At 39.7% G+C, this 19,417-nt stretch overlaps 1 protein-coding gene across 5 annotated transcripts in view; it reads right to left on the minus strand.

Annotated features, from left to right (window-relative positions):
• Positions 1-3,661: 3,661 nt before the first annotated feature.
• The window catches only part of lrp4 (low density lipoprotein receptor-related protein 4), a 399,766-nt gene continuing 384,010 nt past the window's right edge, over positions 3,662-19,417 (minus strand). For 4 of the 5 annotated variants that reach the window (XM_043705467.1, XM_043705466.1, XM_043705468.1 and 1 more), the window contains exon 38: positions 3,662-7,938. In XM_043705467.1, coding sequence (XP_043561402.1) covers positions 7,603-7,938 — 336 coding nt within the window. In that variant the 3' untranslated portion in view covers positions 3,662-7,602. Of the gene's footprint in view, positions 7,939-18,112; positions 18,179-19,417 lie in introns of all 5 variants that reach the window. The other variant, XM_043705469.1, reaches the window with a different exon arrangement.

Consider the following 19,417-nt stretch of genomic DNA (forward strand, 5'->3'; position numbering starts at 1 on the left):
CCCAACACTGAACCCTGCGGGACACCACTTGTCACCCGCTGTCATTCTGAAAAAGAGCCAGTAGCTCACCTCAAACACCCTGGGCCCTCACCTTACTGAGCAGCCTCCCGTGAGGCACCTTATCAAAGACCTTTTGGAAATCTAGATAGATGACATCCACTGGGTTTCCCTGGTCCAACCTACTTGTTACCTTTTCAAAGAATTCTAACAAGTTTGTCAGGCACGACCTCCCCTTACTAAATCCATGCTGACTTGTGCTATTCTGACTCTGCACTTCCAAGAATTCTAGAATTTCATCCTTAATGATGGATTCTAGAATTCTTGAGCTTATCTAGCCTTTCTTTGTAACTAAACTTCTCCATCCCCGGTAACATCCCAATGAATCTCCCCTTCACCCGCTCTAGTGCAATCACATCCTTCCCATAGCGTGACCAGAACTGCATGCAATACTCCAGTTGTGGCCTAACTAAAGTTTTGTGCAGCTCCAAAACAACCCCCCTGCTCTTATAATGCATGACACATCTGATAAAGGCAAGTTTACTGTAATGGAAAATTAACAAATTTAACATTTACTGTGAAATCTGAAAGAGAATGCTTTTCTAAATTTAATGCTGTGCTGAGTGCTGAGTTCTGCAGCCAGGAGACAGCTTGTCTTTGTTTGAACTTTGTAAACATTCAACTTGACCTTGCAGTCGAATCCAGCGAAAGCTGAAGAAAGCATAAGAACAGTTATGCCCACAACCAGGGGATGAGAAAATAACAACTTAAGTTTTCCCAGTCTTTGCCCTTGAGAGCGTGATAAGAACGGTATAAGAAGTGTATCTGAATTATGCTCAAGTGCCCTTAACATGAGGCATCTGGCTGAATGTATTAGGTCGGTTCTGCAGAATGTGAATAAAGCTCTTTTCTTTGCTCTTGCTAACATTTGAGTCAAGTCAACTTAATTTCCATGACAGTAAACTTGGGGGCTTGTCCCGGGACCCCGTGACTGGGTTTGATTCTGAAGATTCCCAGGTGGTGCAGATGCCAGCATCACTGAGTACTCCCTTGTCTTGTTACTTGTTCAGCAGTGCAACACCTCACATTTATTAGGGTTAAATTGCATCTTCCACTGATCTGTCCATTTGAGGAATCTGTCTCTTTCCTCCTGTGACCTAATCTTGTGGTGGTCATTGACGTGGTCCAAGACGGTAGTGGAGGAGGGCTCCTCAGCTGGAGCTCATCTGCTTCAATTGCTTTTTGTTCTTCTTTTCTCATTCTTTTTCTACTTTGTCTTTTCTCTACTTCTCTTCTGGAGGGTGGAGGCACTGGCTGTAATGGCAGCAGCTGTGGGCCTTGGCGGTCAGCCATGAGGTGGCTGGTATGCCTGGGAAGAACTCTGGTGGTCAGCGGTTTCGTGGCTTCTTCAAGATCTGGAAAAGTACCAGAGTGGGACTCCAGTGGGAGTAGGCAGCCCAGGTTGGCTGGTAGAGAGAGCGGGAACAGGCAGCCCAGGGTGGCCAGTGGAGAGAGCGGGAACAGGCAGCCCAGGGTGGCTGGTGGAGAGAGTGGGAACAGGCAGCCCAGGGTGGTGGAGAGAGTGGGAACAGGCAGCCTAGGGTGGTGGAGAGAGTGGGAACAGGCAGCCCAGGGTGGCCAGTGGAGAGAGCAGGAACAGGCAGCCCAGGGTGGCCGGTGGAGAGAGCGGGAACAGGCAGCCCAGGGTGGCCGGTGGAGAGAGCGGGAACAGGCAGCCCAGGGTGGCCAGTGGAGAGAGCAGGAACAGGCAGCCCAGGGTGGCCGGTGGAGAGAGCGGGAACAGGCAGCCCAGGGTGGTGGAGAGAGTGGGAACAGGCAGCCCAGGGCGGTGGAGAGAGCGGGAACAGGCAGCCCAGAGTGGCTGGTGGAGAGAGCGAGAACAGGCAGCTGAGGGTGGCTGGAGAAGGAACAGGCTGCAAGGCGGTGAGAGCAGGCAACCCAGGACAGGGGCAGGGCAAGGTCAAGTCCTTGGGAAGATTGTGAGCCCAGCATGGGTCGGCACTTATGGACTGCGATGTTAAACTATTAACTGTTTCTTTGTTTATTAATTATTTATTTGTTTTTCCACTTTCTGGAAAGAAGGACTGTAACGTTTAAATTTGTATACTTTGTTTTTCTTACTTTTCTGCTTTGTACCTAGAATTCTGTATCTAGGTATCTTTGTATCTAACATGGCGCTGTAAGTGGTGACTTGTAACCATTTCCACTGTACTCATGAGTACGTGACAATAAACCTGATTTAGCACATTGCTACCTTTTTTTGGTACTCTTAGGCTCTTCATCATTCCTCAAGAGCTGGACTGATAGTAATGATACATTGAATCCTCACTTTCGCCTACACTGAGGAATGTATCAGGCCAAGATATTAAGAATATAATTCTGCTACTGTTAATGGTTCACAGCTTCCTGTGGACATCTAGATTTCAGCCACATGATCTGTTCTGAATCTAACTGGTTTATCAAAGTGGTAGTGCCTCACACCATGGTTGAGGGTATCCTCAGTATTAAGATGGAATTTGTAGCTACACAAGAACTGCAAGGTGATTGCACCTACCGTTGCTGTTGTAGATATATCTGCAACATGCAGATTGATGGGAATGTGGTCAAGTAGTTTTTCCAACTTGATGCACATTTCTGGGGGTGAAGTAAGATTTAGGAGAAAGTAGATTCCTGAAGAAGGGCTCATGCCTGAAACGTCGATTCTCCTGCTCCTTGGATGCTGCCTGACCTGCTGCGCTTTTCCAGCAACACATTTTCAGCTCTGAAGTAAGATTTAGACAACATTTTGCTGGTCATTATATGATATAGCTATGGGACTGAAATTAAATTCTAAATTATTTTATCATAGAATCCACACAGCAGGCCATTTGGCCCATCAAGTCCACACTGCCCCTCCAAAGAGCATCCCACCCCAACTTGCACTTCCTATGGCTAAATCACCTAACCTGCACATCTTTGGAATGTGGGAGGAAACTGGAGCACCCACATGAAACTCATACAGAATGTACAAACTCCACACGGACAGTTGCCCGATGCTGATATCAAATCCAGATCCTAACCATCAAGCCACCATGCCATCCAATTTAGAGCACACAAAGATACCAAGACGATGGGAGAGGGGACATAATCTCAAAACAAAGGGGCACCAATTTAAGACTGAAATGAGGAGGAATTTATTCTCTCAGAAGGTTGAGTATCTCTGGAATTCTTGCCACTGAGAACTGTGTGGGCAGAGTCCTTGTGCATATTTAAGGCTGAAATAGATACAATCAAGGGTTATGGGGAAAGGGTAGAAAAGTGAACATGCGGAATGTCGGATCAATCATGATCCTATTGAATGGCAGAGCAGGCTTGAAGGGCCGAACTGTGTCCTCCTGTTCTTATTTTGTCTGGTCTTGTGGATACCATTGGTCACCATGGATCTTAAGCTGGAGTTTACGTACTACACAAACTACCTCCCACCTTTATCTCGTCTTATCAAGAAATATAATTTTGAACATTTCTACTAACTTTGTATATGAGGGGTTGCTATGTTTAAAGTTCAGAATGACTCGGATAATTAAATATATATTTGAAGAATAATAAACAGAACATTTTGTGAAGTTCAGATCCAAATACACAAATAAGAAAAAAGTTTAGAAAACATTCAATTTTAATAATCAATTCATTTTATATACACACAGATATATAGTTCACACTAAACAATTGTTCTGTAAACATTTTCTAACTGAGCAAAGTTAGCAATTGCAAGACTGTCTTAAATATTACAGAGTTTAATTTGGGATAATTACAAAGACCCAAATTAGTTATCCAGCCTCTCAATAATAATATATTATAACGCAATTGGAAGACAAATGCATGACTGATGTCCAAATGCAGTATGTATGCTTCAGTCTACTTACTCTGCTTTACCTTCTATTAGATGAAATGTAATATTCAAAACCATTTAAAATCCTTTATGTTTTTATAATATTTTCTAAGTTGACAAAGTAGAATACAAGATATTCCTGTGAGTGCAATGGAAGTACCTAGTTTTCTCCAAAAAGAAAATAATGCTGTGCTTAATTGAAATGCTAGGTAATATGGACCATGAAGTTGGTGGTTATCTTTTAAAATCAAGAATCTATATATTATAATCAATTAATTATGTAGGATTGTGCCATTTATTATCCTAAAATGACTAATTTATCAATTATTGCCACAATTAGTTTACTACCTGAGTATTTTAACCCACTGAGTACTGAAATTCCCTCATACAGTTTACTCAAGATAATTTAAAGTAATTTTCGCATTAAACAATTCATGAAAACAACTTGAATTAAGCACTGTAAATAACACAGCAAAGTGGGAGCATAAGGCAAAAAATAGAATCAAATAATGTGTAATGTAGATTAAGAGTAAACTGTACACCACACAACATAAGTTATGTTATTTTTTAACAATTTTGAGTCAAAGCTAAAGTTGAATACTATAAAAGAAGTTGGTGATATACAACGTAAAAAATATCAAAGAAAGTATCAGCGAAGAATTTCAGGCTTAAAAAAATTTCCCATATCGAAATACTATAAAATGATTACATAGTGCTCAAAGGGTTAAAAAGGCCTGGTGCAATATTTCCTCACAAAATTCATTATATTCATTGTACTGGTATTCTGGTCATTGGTAATGATAAAAAGAATCTGACAACTTTTTGTGTCATTCTTCATTAGTTAACCACGAATAAAATCTAAACCCATTTTCAGGTGCATCACAATTTATGACTTTTTTACAATTCTGGATCTTTATCACATATTTACATATTTAAATTTTTTCCATAATTACATAGAAAGTTGCTTTACTTGATTAACAATCCAGTTATTATATTTCAAAAATGCAAGTTTAAATGCGTATTAAGAACAGTGGCCCAAACTTGTGGTCGAGATAAAATAGCACAATTTGAGGTTTAAGCGCCAGGCACTCAAAAGGTTAAAAATTAGACATTTGGTCAGAGAAATGCATTTCTAAGCAAATAAGCCAAGCCATATGATTGCAACAAAAACACCCTCAAATCTTGGCTCTATTTCCAGCATTGACCACTTGTTGGCATAAACTGACTGAATTAAAATTAGGAAGGAAAGAAAACAAGCAAGGTTTTTGTCAACAACTAATTGTTCCATCACAACAGTGGAAACTATAAATCTAGCAGTAATTTAATTTTCAATCAGATTAGTTACTCATAGTGACCATGCTTCAATTTTCTTTCCTCATTTGATAGTAAGCAATACTGTAAAAGCAGCAATCAAAATAAGCATACAAACAGCATACTAATGAAGGAGTTGACCTTTCAGTATTTGTTACAAAGACAATGTAACAATGTTAGTGGAATAGAGATGAAAATGTTGTGGAATATCAAATAATAGCCAACTGTGGCCCTCAGAAAAGCAGGGCAGGAATTAGGTGGAAAAACTGAGAGCTGATGTGATATTGATGAAATTTAAAGTAAATGGAGACTGCCATTCTTTCAATTTATGAAGCATGAGTGCGACAAGCTTAAAAAAAAAGTAATTATTATCCAGATGATATTGCCAGCATCACAAAACACATACAACTGTTAAACTATATGTTTTTGGTTGTGAAAACTGACTTTAGCTTGGGATATGAATAAAATAACCTACATATGCGATTAAATGGGGAATGATACTGAATTTGTGGGTGCTGGAAATTCAAGGCAGCAAAAAATGTTTGCCACTTTCTTGTTCAAAGTAACAATAATTTGCAACATGTTTCTCGACAGGGCAAGACAACTGGGCAAAGAAGCAAAATGCTCAATGGTATATAGGTGCTTCCAATAATCCATAAACTCAGTATTATTGTCTTTCACTGCTGCTCGCAAAGTTCAGTTAATGTCAGTGAAAGTTTACCTCCTAATCTTATGCTGTTATATAAATGATCATCTGTCTACTATGCTGAAAGTGCCAAAAAGTCTCTCTTTACAATAATTAACAGCACTGTGCCCTAGACTTGAAGCAAAGATTACAGGGAATATTTCCAGTGAGAGATTATGCCACTGTTGTTATAAAACAATTACAGAATATATCTCCCACCTTGTGACATAGTTTTAATTTAGTGGACTATTTCACTTCCTCTGAAGTCTTTATTTACATACATGATATTGTATATTCAGGGACTTCTGAATATTAAGGAGCTACTGAATTCCATGCAAGTAAAGGGAAATTCAGAATAGACATAATAATAAAGTGGTTTTAAGTAAGGAGGAGAGTTGATATGCCAACAGCTTCACGGGAGAGGAACGAAGCATTAAGCTAATGACGACTCCTATTAGACTTTTACGCTTAAATTAAAAACCTTATATGGGAACTACTTTATATTTGAAGTACTTCATTTAGTTGCTTGTATTCCTTTAAGTAACTGAAAAATAACAAAATATTGTTGTATTTGTTTGATACTTGAATTTTAGTTGCAAGTTTTAAAAAGTGGTTTGGCTTTCTCCGCCAATACACTTTAGAGTTTTTGTCACTCAAATTTATTATGAATTCAAAGGAGTAACCTCTCTCCCTCACATCAGTTACTTATAATATTCTGATCTGCTTCTCATTAATAATTTCACTCCTGTTCAAATTGCTTTGCGTTGCCATTTAATAACACAAAATAGCACTGAGATGTTCAGTTAAATTCTGGCCCACATCTGCAGCCTGTTTAATAGGTGATCTGTACTACATTTATAAACTATTTAATGTTACTAGTTTGCTCAGGCCTAATATGTATACATTTCATCGAAATGTTCATAGTGGTTACAAGCAGGAATAGGTCTTGATAGCTTATGAGTTAGTAGAGTTAATAATCATTAATGGCAGCAACTTCAACTAAGTACAAAATGAGAGTCTTAATTGCAAATCAGTGCTTAGACAGATACTTAGAGGGCAAATGCAGCTTTTTTCTGTACAATTGTTTGCCAATTCCTGTATCCTCCTTTCAAAGGACCAGGATAGGAGAGATTTTGCGTCACATTTATAACTTCAGTTGTGACTGAATGTCAAAATGAAGATGAAAGGGTTAATTAAATATTTCTTTTCAATATTCTCCCTCCTGTACAGAAGTCTTACCTGAGACTACAAGGATTTTCATACTGTCCCACAAAGACCCAGAAATGTGAGGCCTGCAGACAGTGTGAAAGAAGTTTACTTTGCTCCACTTACAGAATTACATCCATTTTAATAGCAGAATCCTCTACAGTAGAAAAGTAGGCCACCACATGCGACAGATAACCATCTGTACATTCATGCTTTAACCAGACACATATTTTAAGTAAATCTGAGAAAGAAATTGATTAACATATGCATCAGACATTTTGGAAATACTAAAAGAGAGCATGATCCCTTGGCTTTTATCCAGTCTTGTGTAATGTGTTGTTTTCCAGATGTGACAGCTTGTAGTGCCACTTAGTTCTCAGTTGAGTTGTGTTTTTTTAAACAAAAGAGTCTGCATCCTCACACTGTCTGGAGCATGCTCAGTCACTGTCTGAGGTTGTCATAGAAACATATTTTAAATAGAACACAGGAGAAAGAAAGAAGAAGCTATTTTTGATCAGACCTCACTTTCAGTTGAGGGTTTGCGATTGTGCTTCCAGCCAGTGTCGGGTAAGGGGAGACCACTTCTTTCCTGTGAGCTTGTGTTTACACTGCTGCACTCAGACAGTGGTTCATCCTGTAGCAGCTGTTCTGTCTCTGTGTCACCAAGTGAGTCTGTGCTGCCCTGGATAGACAGTGTTTCTGCCTTCATACAAACGTGATCTCGAAGAATTCCTCCTCGTGTGGTCTTAATCTGTTTCAAGTCATCCCAATACATGTCATCGTTTGACAGCAAACAGATGCCTTCAACAATTTTTATCTTTCCTTTTGAGTAACTATTATCTGAAGCAGTCTGTAAAAGAGAAGGCAAACAATTTGATTCTGTACTCATTAACCTGGAGCCTTTTATCGAATTAATGGTTCACAAGCTGGCCACAGCACATTTGAATTTCATATCGAACAATTCCCCAAGTAAACATTGTTCACTTATGGATGTAGGTTTGCTGCCTGAGCTAGAAGGCTCATTTCCAGACGTTTCATCACCCTACTAGATAACATCTTCAGTGGGCCTCAGGGCAAAGCACTGTCGATGATTTCTGCTTTCTATTTATATGTTTGGGTTTCTTTGGGTTGGTAGTGTCATTTCCAGTGGTGACACCATTTCCTGTGATGACGTCATTTCTGGTTCCTTTTCTCAGGGGGTGGTAGATGGGGTCTAACTTGATGTGTTTGTTGATAGCGTTCCGGTTGGAATGCCATGCTTCTAGGAATTCTCGTGTGTGTCTCTAGGCCAAACAGAGACATGTACGAGAATTCCTAGAAGCATGGCATTCCAACCAGAATGCTATCGACAAACACATTGAGTTAGACCCCATCTACCACCGCCTGAGAAAAAAACAGGAAATGACATCACCACAGGAAATGACATCACCAACCCAAAGAAACCCAAACGTATGAATAGAAAGCAGAAATCATCGACAGTGCTTTGCCCTGAGGCCCAATGAAGATATTACCTAGTAGGGCGATGAAACGTCTGGAAGTGAACCTTCCAGCTCAGTGAGCAAACCTACATCCAGAATCTCAACCAGAGCTACAAATCTTCTCAAAACTTGTTATTGTTCACTTAATTTTCAAGAGTTTATATTATAATTTCTAATGTAATAAGTAATTGTGACAGACCTCTTCAGAAAAGATGTAGACTTCAGTTCACAAGCATGACCCAAGACTCCAGTTATTTGCCATTTTAGTTCTCTGTCTGCCCTCTTCTCTGACATTCTCATTCTCCTACGGTGTTCCAATGAAGCTCAATACAGATATTTGTAACCAGACATATCGTGACACACACTTGGAGCAAGGGGGACATGAACCTGAGCCTTTTAGCATGAAGCTAAACATAAGCTTGAGGAATGGCATCATTTTCCTTGATTAGGCATTTTATAATCAACTGGACTCAACACTGACTTCAAAAGCTTCCAACAAGTACTGCTGCTCCTACTTCTTTTAGAAAGCAGCTGCTGCTCATGTTTCTGATGTCACCATTTCTAGATCTGCTAGACCATTACCACTTGCTTTTGCCTTGCACCATTATTCCTCCAACTTATCACAGACCTACTCTTTTATCATTCTTCCCTTCCCTTCTCCCTTTTTCCTAAATCTTTTCACTCGAGATTTTAAAACTTTAATTCCCTCTGGATCTCCTGAAAGGTGAACAACTTCAAACATCAATTTTGTGTCCACCTGTATATATATTGCTGAACCTGCTGCATACTTCACTCATTTTCTCTCTATATTTCAGATTTACAGCATAGAAACATAGAAAACACAAACAGGATTAGGCCATTCAATATGGGTCATCATCCAATTTATGACCTTGTTCCTAATTTCTCACTTGATCCCTTTAGCCCTAAGAAGTATATCTACTTCCCTGAAAACAGTGAACGTTTTGGCCTCAACTGCTTTCTGACAGAATTCCATAAGCTTAACACTCTCTGTGTGAAGAAATTTCCCAGCTCAATCCTGATATCTTTAAACTGTGTTCCCTAGGTCTGGATTCCCTGGTCATCGGGAACATCTTTCTGGTGTTTACCCTATCTAGTCATGTTAGAATTTTATAGGTTTCTGTGAGATCCCCCTCATTATTTTAAACTCAAGTGAATAGAGTCCTAACTGATCCAGGCCCTCTTCACATATTAGTCCTGCCACCTCAGGTATCTGCATCTACATAAACCACTGACAATGCAGGGTCTGCACCATTTTACTCTTTGTTATTGTACATATACATGTTTAAGCATTTTTTTTTATACATCATGCCCTCATTTAGCTTGCTTTTAATTGCTTCCATCTACATTTTGTAAAAGTGATCTACATTTATGACATGGAGGTGCCAGTGTTGGACAGAATCCGAAGTCACACAACACCAGGTTATGTTGGTTTATTTGAAATAAACAGGTTTATCTGAAATCACAAGCTTTTGGTGCGCTGCTCCTTCATCAGGTGACTTGAGCTCTGAAAGCATGTAATTTCAAATGAGCCTATTGGACTATAACCTGGTGTTGTGTGATTTCTGACTACATTTATGACATGTAGGAACTTGCATTTTCCAATCACAATTAAATATTCACAGTAATTTTCTTTAATTAAGTAAGTAGCCCAATTTTCCTGACCTATTTCCAAGCATTTTCCCAATGACTGCCCCTCCTGTCTCCACAGGAAGAAATGCAACAATTTCATTGTCTCCTTGAAGTGACTAGTAGCAATTCCTCGAAGGGCCATTGATTTTGCTGCTCCATACAAATAGCTAATGGCCAAGGCATGTGTAGTGCCAGCCTGTTTATTGCTTTACAAAGATACCCCCAAATATCCTCCAAGCGGCACTGGAACCCCAATTAAACATTTACACATGCTCTGAGGTCATGGTTAAAATTACAACAGGCTCCTCAGGAAGGTTTGATTTCCCTCCAGAATTTGCAAACCATTGAATGCTGTATGGCCACAGAGTCTTGCTGCCAAGAAGGCAGATGCGATGCTTCATGTTCTGCCAACACCACGTGTGGGAAGGACATCAGTTCTGGGAAGAAACCTTCCTTTCTCTGTAGCCTTGTGACATGCATGGTTTCTGGAGAACGTATATGGATTCTTGGGGTGAATTTTAACACCCCCCCACTAACCTCCCACCCCCAAACAAGAGGGATGTAAAGAATTATCAAAAGATAACCTTTTGGGTGGCACGGTGGCTCAGTGGTTAGCACTGCTGCCTCACAGTGCCAGGGACCTGGATTCAATTCCCGCCTCAGGCAACTGTCTGTGTGGAGTCTGCACATTCTCAGCATGGGTTTCCTCCGGGTGCTCCAGTTTCCTCCCACAGTCCAAACTTGTGCAGGTTAGATGAATTGGCCATGTCAAATTGCCCATAGTGTTAGGTGGATTAGTCAGGAGTAAATGTAGGGGAATGGGTCTGGGTGGGTTGCTCTTCGGAGGGTCAGTGTGGACTTGTTGGGCCGAAGGGTCTGTTTCCACACTGTAGGGAATCGAATCTAATAACCTGAAACTCCGTCAGAACTCGCCTTCAACCTGCCCACTTGCAGTTTTAATGGAAGCAGCACAGTGATTGGGGAAGAGAGTGGGGAGGCAGGTAACTTACCTACTCATAAAGGATAGATTAATTATTTAATTTGACTGAAGTTACACACCTCAGAATTAACAACCCTTTGAAAATGAACTTCGCCTTCTGACAACCCAATAGCTAAAGCAAGGATTGCCAGATTTAAGAACTAAGCCCATCCCCACTCACTGGTTGGATTGATTTTTATGCTTCAACCCACCCTTACTCAGATCAGGCAGCTGTGGGGTAGAGTGAGGTGGTAGAGAGGTAAAGCTGGATGCCATATCATAAACATAGAGCCTAATCTTCATGTAGTAAGATGCTGTCACCAAAGAAATAGAAAGGGTGCCAAAGAAACATGATTGAGGTGTGCAGTAACTGTGTGGGACTGGGAAGAGGAGTCATTGCTGCATGGTTCTCCAGCTACAACTAGATAAGTAATAGTGCAACTAAGTGAAGGAAGTTGGTCTAAACTGAAGAGAAATAATCAAGGAGTGAGGTGTGGTTAATCATATCAAAGGACGCAGAGACAAGGAGGGTCCATGCATTTGTGCCATAATCAGAGAGAATGTCAATTACCCAGAATTCCTATGAACATGCAGCACAACTAGTCTTTTAGATTCCACTCAAGCCTCGGAATGCTGAGTACAGCTCTCTATTTCCTTTATCTTTGTACATTCAACTAGCTTCCCCATAAAATGCTTCTATCCTATTTGGGTCAACCACTTCCTGTGGTAGTGAATTCCACATTCTCACCAGTCTTTGTGGGGGAGGGCAGGAAGCAGATTTCTTCTAAATTCTCTATCAGATTTCTTGGTGATCATTTCAGATTGATGGCTTCTCATTCCCTCCCCACCTCGCCAAAGCAGAAGCACTCCATGTCTATACAATCAAAATATTTTGTTAGCTTAAATACATTTTCCGGTCACCACTCAACTTTAGCTTTTCACATGATAAATAAATGGAGTCTCGGTTTAAAGGGTCATTTGACAGATGGCATCTTCAGCGCGCCATCAAGATCCCTTCCCACTTATTGGAAGAAGAGTATCCCAGATATTCTGGCCAATACTTCTCACTGAATCAACATCTCAAAAACTGATAATGAAGTTATTACAACATTACTGTATGCCGGTGCTAGCTTCTAGTTTGTAAGTTCTCATTTTCTCATACCTGAAGTAGTTAGGGTAAAAGTTAACTTTTTTTGATATTGCTACATGATTCTGATAAGATGTGCATTTGTTGGAAACTGGAAGTTTTGCTGAATAGGTTGTTAACATTCTAGTTGCAAAATCTGTCTGTACTTACATAGCCCATATCTTTCTACTCTCTTACATAATTAGTAATGCATAGTCAGAAAATGAGTAGTTACTTAGGCTACATTTAAGTGTGCTTTTTAAATAACTAATAATTAACTAGGTTGGGTTTGCCCTGAGCTTTGTGTTTATTTTTCCCAGTGTCTAGGAAATTGGGTTTGATTTTTAAGTTTCATTTCGGTAAGTTCCTGAAGAGAGTCTTGAAAATGGAATTAATCTTGAATACTGTTTTAAAATAGTATACTTCTGTCAAAATAAAATTCACATCTTGGGACTGGCATCCAAGTTGTTTCGAGATTGTCACCTTTTTCATTGTTCTTCCAGCTACGTCCTAGGGATACCAAAAATCAGAAACTGACCTGGACCAGCCGTAATAAACACTGTGGTCCGAGAACAGGTCAAAGGCTGGAAAGTCTGTGTATGTAACTGACCTCCTCAATACACATAAGGATTGTGCTGAAATACTGCCCACTTGACTGGAAGATTGCAGCTCCATCAACACCACCCAGGACAAGGCAACTTGCTTGATTGGCTACTCATTCACCACCTTCAATATTCACTCCCTCCATTACTGATGCTAGTGGGAGCAGTGTGTGTACCATATGAACTCATGTGCAGCAACTTATGCATACCTCTTCAACAGCACTGGCCTAGCCCATAACCTCTACCATTCAGAACGACAATAGGAGTAGATGCACGGGATCACCACCAATGTTCCCTCCAATTATTTTTTTCTGTTGCATGGATCTCTGAAGTTTGTGCCATATGTCCGTCCACCTATCTGTGTGTGAGGACCTCCCGCAGCAGCTACACAGTTTATAGGGAACGTTGAGCACCACGTTGAACAGGTTGCCCTCCAAGCCTGGTGCTATCCTGACTTGGAACCTTCCTTCACAGTTCCTGGGTCTAAACCCTGGCAGTCCCCTCGTTTCTGCATACAAGAGACCCAGCCTGAACTTGAATGTCGTCAAAGCAAACTTCGTATTAGCATAGACCTGGTATAAATGTTTAAGGAAAGGCTCTGGAACATGTTGAGCACTGCACATACCTTGGCAGCTTGCTGTCTCAAAAAGTCCACCATTGTTGGGGAGAACCAGCTGATCAGCTCAGTCTTCTGCAAACTACAGCAGTGTGCGTTTAACACCACAAGTCAATAAAAATCCCAGTGTCCAGAGCAGTTCTAATTCCCTGTATTGCAATAAGACCTGGACTGTGTGTCAGTGACACATAAGAACACGAGAGAAATTCCACCAGCAGATACCTCCGCTGTGTTCTCTCACTACCAAATGCTAGTGTCCTTCCTGAAGCTCAACAAACATTCTGCAAAAACCTTGTTGAACTAAATATTGAAAATCTCTCCCTAATGGCATCTTCTCAAGGGCAAGTAGGGATGGGCAATAAATGCTGGCCTAGCCAGTGACACTCACGCCCTATGAATGAAAAAAAAGTATGCCCAGACGTCTAAAAATTATCTTCCCTACCAGGTCCTGGTTTCTCAACTGGCCGGGGTTCAAGGTTGCAATGAAGAAAAAGCTACAGTGACAAAGCATGGCAACATTGACATTAACGAGTGGGAGAAACTTGCTACTGCTACAGGCTAGGTCACTGAAATTATATTTAAAAGGCGGCAGGTAGATTTTGAAATATTAAGTAGAAGGCTATGCAAAGCTGGCATGAAAGAGTACATGAGACCTTCAGCAGATTAGACATGATCTTATAGAATAGTAGAGCAGGCTTAATGGGCTGAATGATTTACTTCTGCTCCCATTTCTTGTGTTCCTCTGTTCTAATCAGTCAAGACAGCAACAATTTATCCAACAAGTTGGATCACACTGAGTCTAAATGCCTAAATGATGAGCCAGAGACAATAAGCAAGTTAATCCCACATTTGGATCCTCTTACTTTCACGCTCCATACCCAAAGATTTGTAGGTCAAGAAATGTCCAGTTCAATCGCAAGGACCCATGGTAGACTTGAGAGGTCATTATCCTCAAATCATGACAATGAGTAAAACAACAGTCAGAATTTTTCCATTCCATTTTACTCCTAGTCCTGATGTTCTTACTTGTTACTCCGTTGGAGTCCCAGCAGTGATAATTGCTAGATATTTACCAATTACCACTTTCAACAACACACTGACTCCTTTATGTCTCTTTTAATTTGTAAACAGCAATTGGCTTCTCAAGCTTATATTTCCTTTCTGTAATCAATTCCACCATTTATTTCCCACCCTACCTACCTAGTTGCAGTGGATAAAAAAAATATTTTTTTCTTTAGACATGATTGTGTGCTTTAAAATTTGTAGACTATTGACAGTTTACTGCTCATAGATGGGAATGAGTACTCTCTGAAAGATTAACTGCCATTTGAAAATGTTCATCCAAACTGACTCATATATAAATCAATTGGAATTGAAGCAGAATACCATAATTTCATGTGCTGGCCAACACCTACAGTGTTTCAGCAGGTTCTGGCAGCATCTGAGAAGTCACACAAGATTTGAAAAGTTAACTCTGTTTCTCTCTGACACAGATGCTACCCGACCTGCTGAATTTCTCCAGCATTCACCTGCTGTGCTTTGCTTTTGTACCTTAAGTAACTGGACATGTTTAAATCTTTGGGAAACTCTTTTATCTGTGATAGGGACTATCTGTAGTTCAGATTACAGCAGGTGGCATAAGATTATCATAATCTCCTTTGTGGCATTCGGCTTTCAAAATCAGTTGTCTGTCATTCCAAGATGGGTGTGTGAGAGCCAGTGAGCGTAGCTCCAATGATAATGATAGGTAATGGTATTTGTAATGTTAATGAATTTACACAGGTACAGCAAGTGAAGAGAAAGGCAAATAGAATGGTAATAATTTTTGCAAATGTGAATGGAACATAAAAGTAGGATCTTTTTACTGCAGTTAGGCAGGGCCTGTATGAGACTGCATCGGATGTAGTGTGTACAGTTTCTATCCCTTTATTTCATAAAAGTTGCAAGTGCATTAGAGGCAATTCAAAGAAGGTTCACATAACTCAATCTTGGGATGAAGAACTCATTTTATGAAGAAAGTGTGAGCCTACACTCAGAAAAATATGAGGGGTGATCACATTGACATTTCTAAGAGGGAATTGATAGGATCCATACAGGGAGAATATTTCTTTTTGTAAGGGAGACTAGAGGGTGGGCAATACAATTTAAAGAATTAGGTATTCTTTTTTGCGATTGAGATACAGAGGGTTGTTAGTCTTTAAAATTCTCTTCCCCAGAAAGCAACGGAGATTGGATCATTGAATTTATTGAAGGCAGAATTAGATAAATGTTTGATAGAATGGGGGGGTAAAAGATTTTGAGGGTCAGACAGGAAAATGCAATGGAGATCACAACCAGAATCAGCTATTGATTGGAACAGCAGCCATGAAGGGGTGACTGGCCTAATCCTTCGACTAAGCCCTAAGTTCCTACATAAAGACATGTTGTGTAAGCAAACAGTATGTTTCCTGTCTTTCATCCGTTTTCCTGCCCTCCAAAAACACCAAGCAGAGAAGAACAACATTTTCCATTACAAATCAAACTGTTTTAGTTTAAGGAGCCACTTCTTGAACCTAATCTTGAAGGCTAATTTTATGTTGTCCTTGCTTCCACCTTCACTTTTTCCTGATTTGCACTTTTCCTTCTGACCTCTTTCATTTTATAGTCTTTCTCCAATTATGTCTGTCAATAATAAAGTCAATTACAATAAGACGGCATGTTGGCTTTTCATTAATATTAGGCAGCAAAGAAAAATATATCTTCTTGTTGCTCATATCTTTTGTTGTGATGTGGAAGTGCCAGTGTCAGACTGGGGTGGACAAAGTTAAAAATTACACAACCCCAGGTTATAGCCCGACAGGTTTAATTCAAAGTACAAGTTTTCGGAGTGTTGCTCCTTCATCAGACAGCTAGTGGGACAGGATCATAGAACACAATTTATAGTAAAAGATGAAAGTGTCATACAGCTGATGAGATGTATTGAACAGCAATCTAGGTTTGTTCAATAAAGCTCATCAGTTGTATGACACTTTCATCTTTTACTATAAATTCTGTGTTCTATGATCCTGCCCCACTAGCTACCTGATGAAAGAGCAGTGCTCTGAAAGCTTGTACTTTCAAATAATCTTTTGTTCTCTGGCATTATGCATGTTCTGATGATCCTACCTGTATTAAACTCCACTCTGCAAAAACGTTTTGAGAACAACCAGCTCCACAACTACACATGCACACTGAATTGTAACCACTGCTTTTATTTTTGAATCTGAACTTTTCATAATTTTCTAAATTGATCTGAAAGAGATCTGAAGTTGTCATTTTCTTTTGACAACAAGTCCAAATTCTTCAACCTACTGTCATCTGAGATTCCTGAGACCATACAACGTAAGTGTTGGGAGTATTGAAGAAGTACAGGCGTAAAATCAAAGTCAGCCAAATGCATGTACGTTCTAACTTGTTTGAACAATGTTGTCATGTTAAGTTTGTTCTTTAAACCCAAATTTAATTGAGTAGTATAGCAAGGCCAGCTAGTGAGCATTTTAACACAACATTAGGATAGATTTTCATCTTCACTGGAAGATCAATTTGGATGGAGCATTGATAGAATTTTCTTTTGGGAGGGATGGACTACACGCCCCTTATGGAACCCCTTCATTTTACTTCTACGGAGACAATCATGTGGTTATCTTAGCACTGTTAGGTCTTCCCCAGCGGATTGTACTTCCTCCACAGCAGTCAGATAAAAGTTACAGCTGAGACAAAAAGATGAAAATACACCCCATTTCTTCACAAAACAAAGTAATATTGCCAAGGAAGTCAAATAGCAATGGTGAATGAAGAAATTGTTTACTGAGGTCACCTGTTTACTGTATAGATTACTAAACACTTTTAAAAAACATTTATAATTCTGTGCTGAAAATGATTCAAAAGGAGCTTGGGAGAAAAGCAGAAGACAATAGCACAAAACAGCATGCACAACTTGTTATGTTTCCATGCTTGAACAGGGAATTATTCTGTTATTGAAAACCATGAAAACAGATTTTAAAAACACCATGAGCTTTAATTTGTTTTGTTATGGAAGCACTTGCATTTTGCAAACTAAAAAAGGTTGAACTAAAATATTTTGTGTGCTGTTGCATTAAAATAATCTGAAACTTCTGAAGTTTTGTTGTCATTAAGTATGTTTTTTAGATTACAGCAAGTCATAATTGAAACAGCAAAGGTGTATATTCTTACTGCAAGAATAAACATTTCTCTTGCAGAATATAGATAACATTCAATAGTAGTTTACACTTCATTATGTGTCCTTGTGTGAAATTTGACTGCATAATTAATCTCAGGAGAGTTCAATACAATGACATTGGAAAAACATTAAGATCTTCTACTCAACAGCACTGTACCAAGTCAGCATTCTCCTTTGTTAATATTTCTTTAGATCAATTAAATAAGTGCACATTTTAAGAAATACACTGCCTCAGAAAACAGTGGCCTTTCCTGATTTGCAAAATACCACAATGCATTATGCCAGCCCATGTCAAATGGAAGGAAGTTGCTAGGATTGTGGCCTGCCGTGTCACACACTCATGCTGACATGTACCTGAGGTGACGGTTGAAGTAGAAGTCAGAAAATGAAAGGTGAAAGACTATCAGATGGACCAGAAAGCTGCAGTGGAGGAAAAAGATTTCCAAAACATAACACATCAGTGATTCTAAATCTTCTATTTAGTATTGTTAAATAATATGCTTTCTATGATACAGAATCTTATTTTATATATCTTTGTATTTATGTATATGCATTATATTTATAAAACTGGAGAATTCTTTTATACAAACAACTCCATATTGTAGGATGAGTAAACCTGTCTCAAACCATTAGCTCAGTAGAATCCTTAAGTCAGAAAATCTGTACTTATTGAGGATTTTCACCTAACAGTGGCCTTCTCACCTCTAAAATAATGGCCAGGGATGTACTGGAGAATAAGAGGGACTACTTGAGCTTTGTTGGTACCATGAGCTCTGTGTAACTAAAATCGTCTTTCAGAAGGAACCGGGTAACAAAGTAACCCAGACACATCCAAGACCAGGGCGTGGGCACCAGCTGGATCTGTCATCATTCTCTGATCAGCATTCTCAACATACACAACTATCCCAGTGCTGACTGTGATACAGATCACTCCACAGTGTGTGCTAGGGTCAGGTTGTAGTCCTTAAAGCTCTTTCACTCAAAGCAGAAATACTGTTCTTATCAGCCACACTGTCCACCCAGATAAAAACTAACAGTTCTTCAAATTTATTGAGCAGCCTCTGACATTCCTATACAGCTTGGAAGCAAAATACAACACACTTTAAGACACTACCTACAATACTGCACTCCAAACATACGTAAACTAAAAAAATAAAGATAAGTTTGATGCTAACACTATAATGGTGGAAATTCTTTGATGGCAAGCAGCCCACTCATTAATCACAAGAGACCTGTGAGAGAAAACTCTGAACGTACTAAGTTCAACTGAAGGTAAAGTTCAATAGAACGGTAGGTGCTCCAATGATTACAAGTTACAATTCCTTCAGAATAAGACACAGGAGTGGAAGGAAGGCCATTCGGCCCATCGAGTCCATTCCGCCATTCAATCATGGCTGATGGGCATTTCAACTCCACTTACCCGCATTCTCCCCGTAGCCCTTAATTCCTTGTGACATCAAGAATTTATCAATCTCTGCCTTGAAGATATTTAGCATCCCGGCCTCCACTGCACTCTGCGGCAATGAATTCCACAGGCCCACCACTCTCTGGCTGAAGAAATGTCTCCGCATTTCTGAATTTACCCCCTCTAATTCTAAGGCTGTGTCCACAGGTCCTAGTCTCCTCACCTAACGGAAACAATTTCCGAGCGTCCACCCT

The sequence above is a fragment of the Chiloscyllium plagiosum genome, chromosome 16 (genome assembly GCF_004010195.1).
Source record: "Chiloscyllium plagiosum isolate BGI_BamShark_2017 chromosome 16, ASM401019v2, whole genome shotgun sequence".
Lineage (NCBI taxonomy): Eukaryota > Metazoa > Chordata > Chondrichthyes > Orectolobiformes > Hemiscylliidae > Chiloscyllium > Chiloscyllium plagiosum.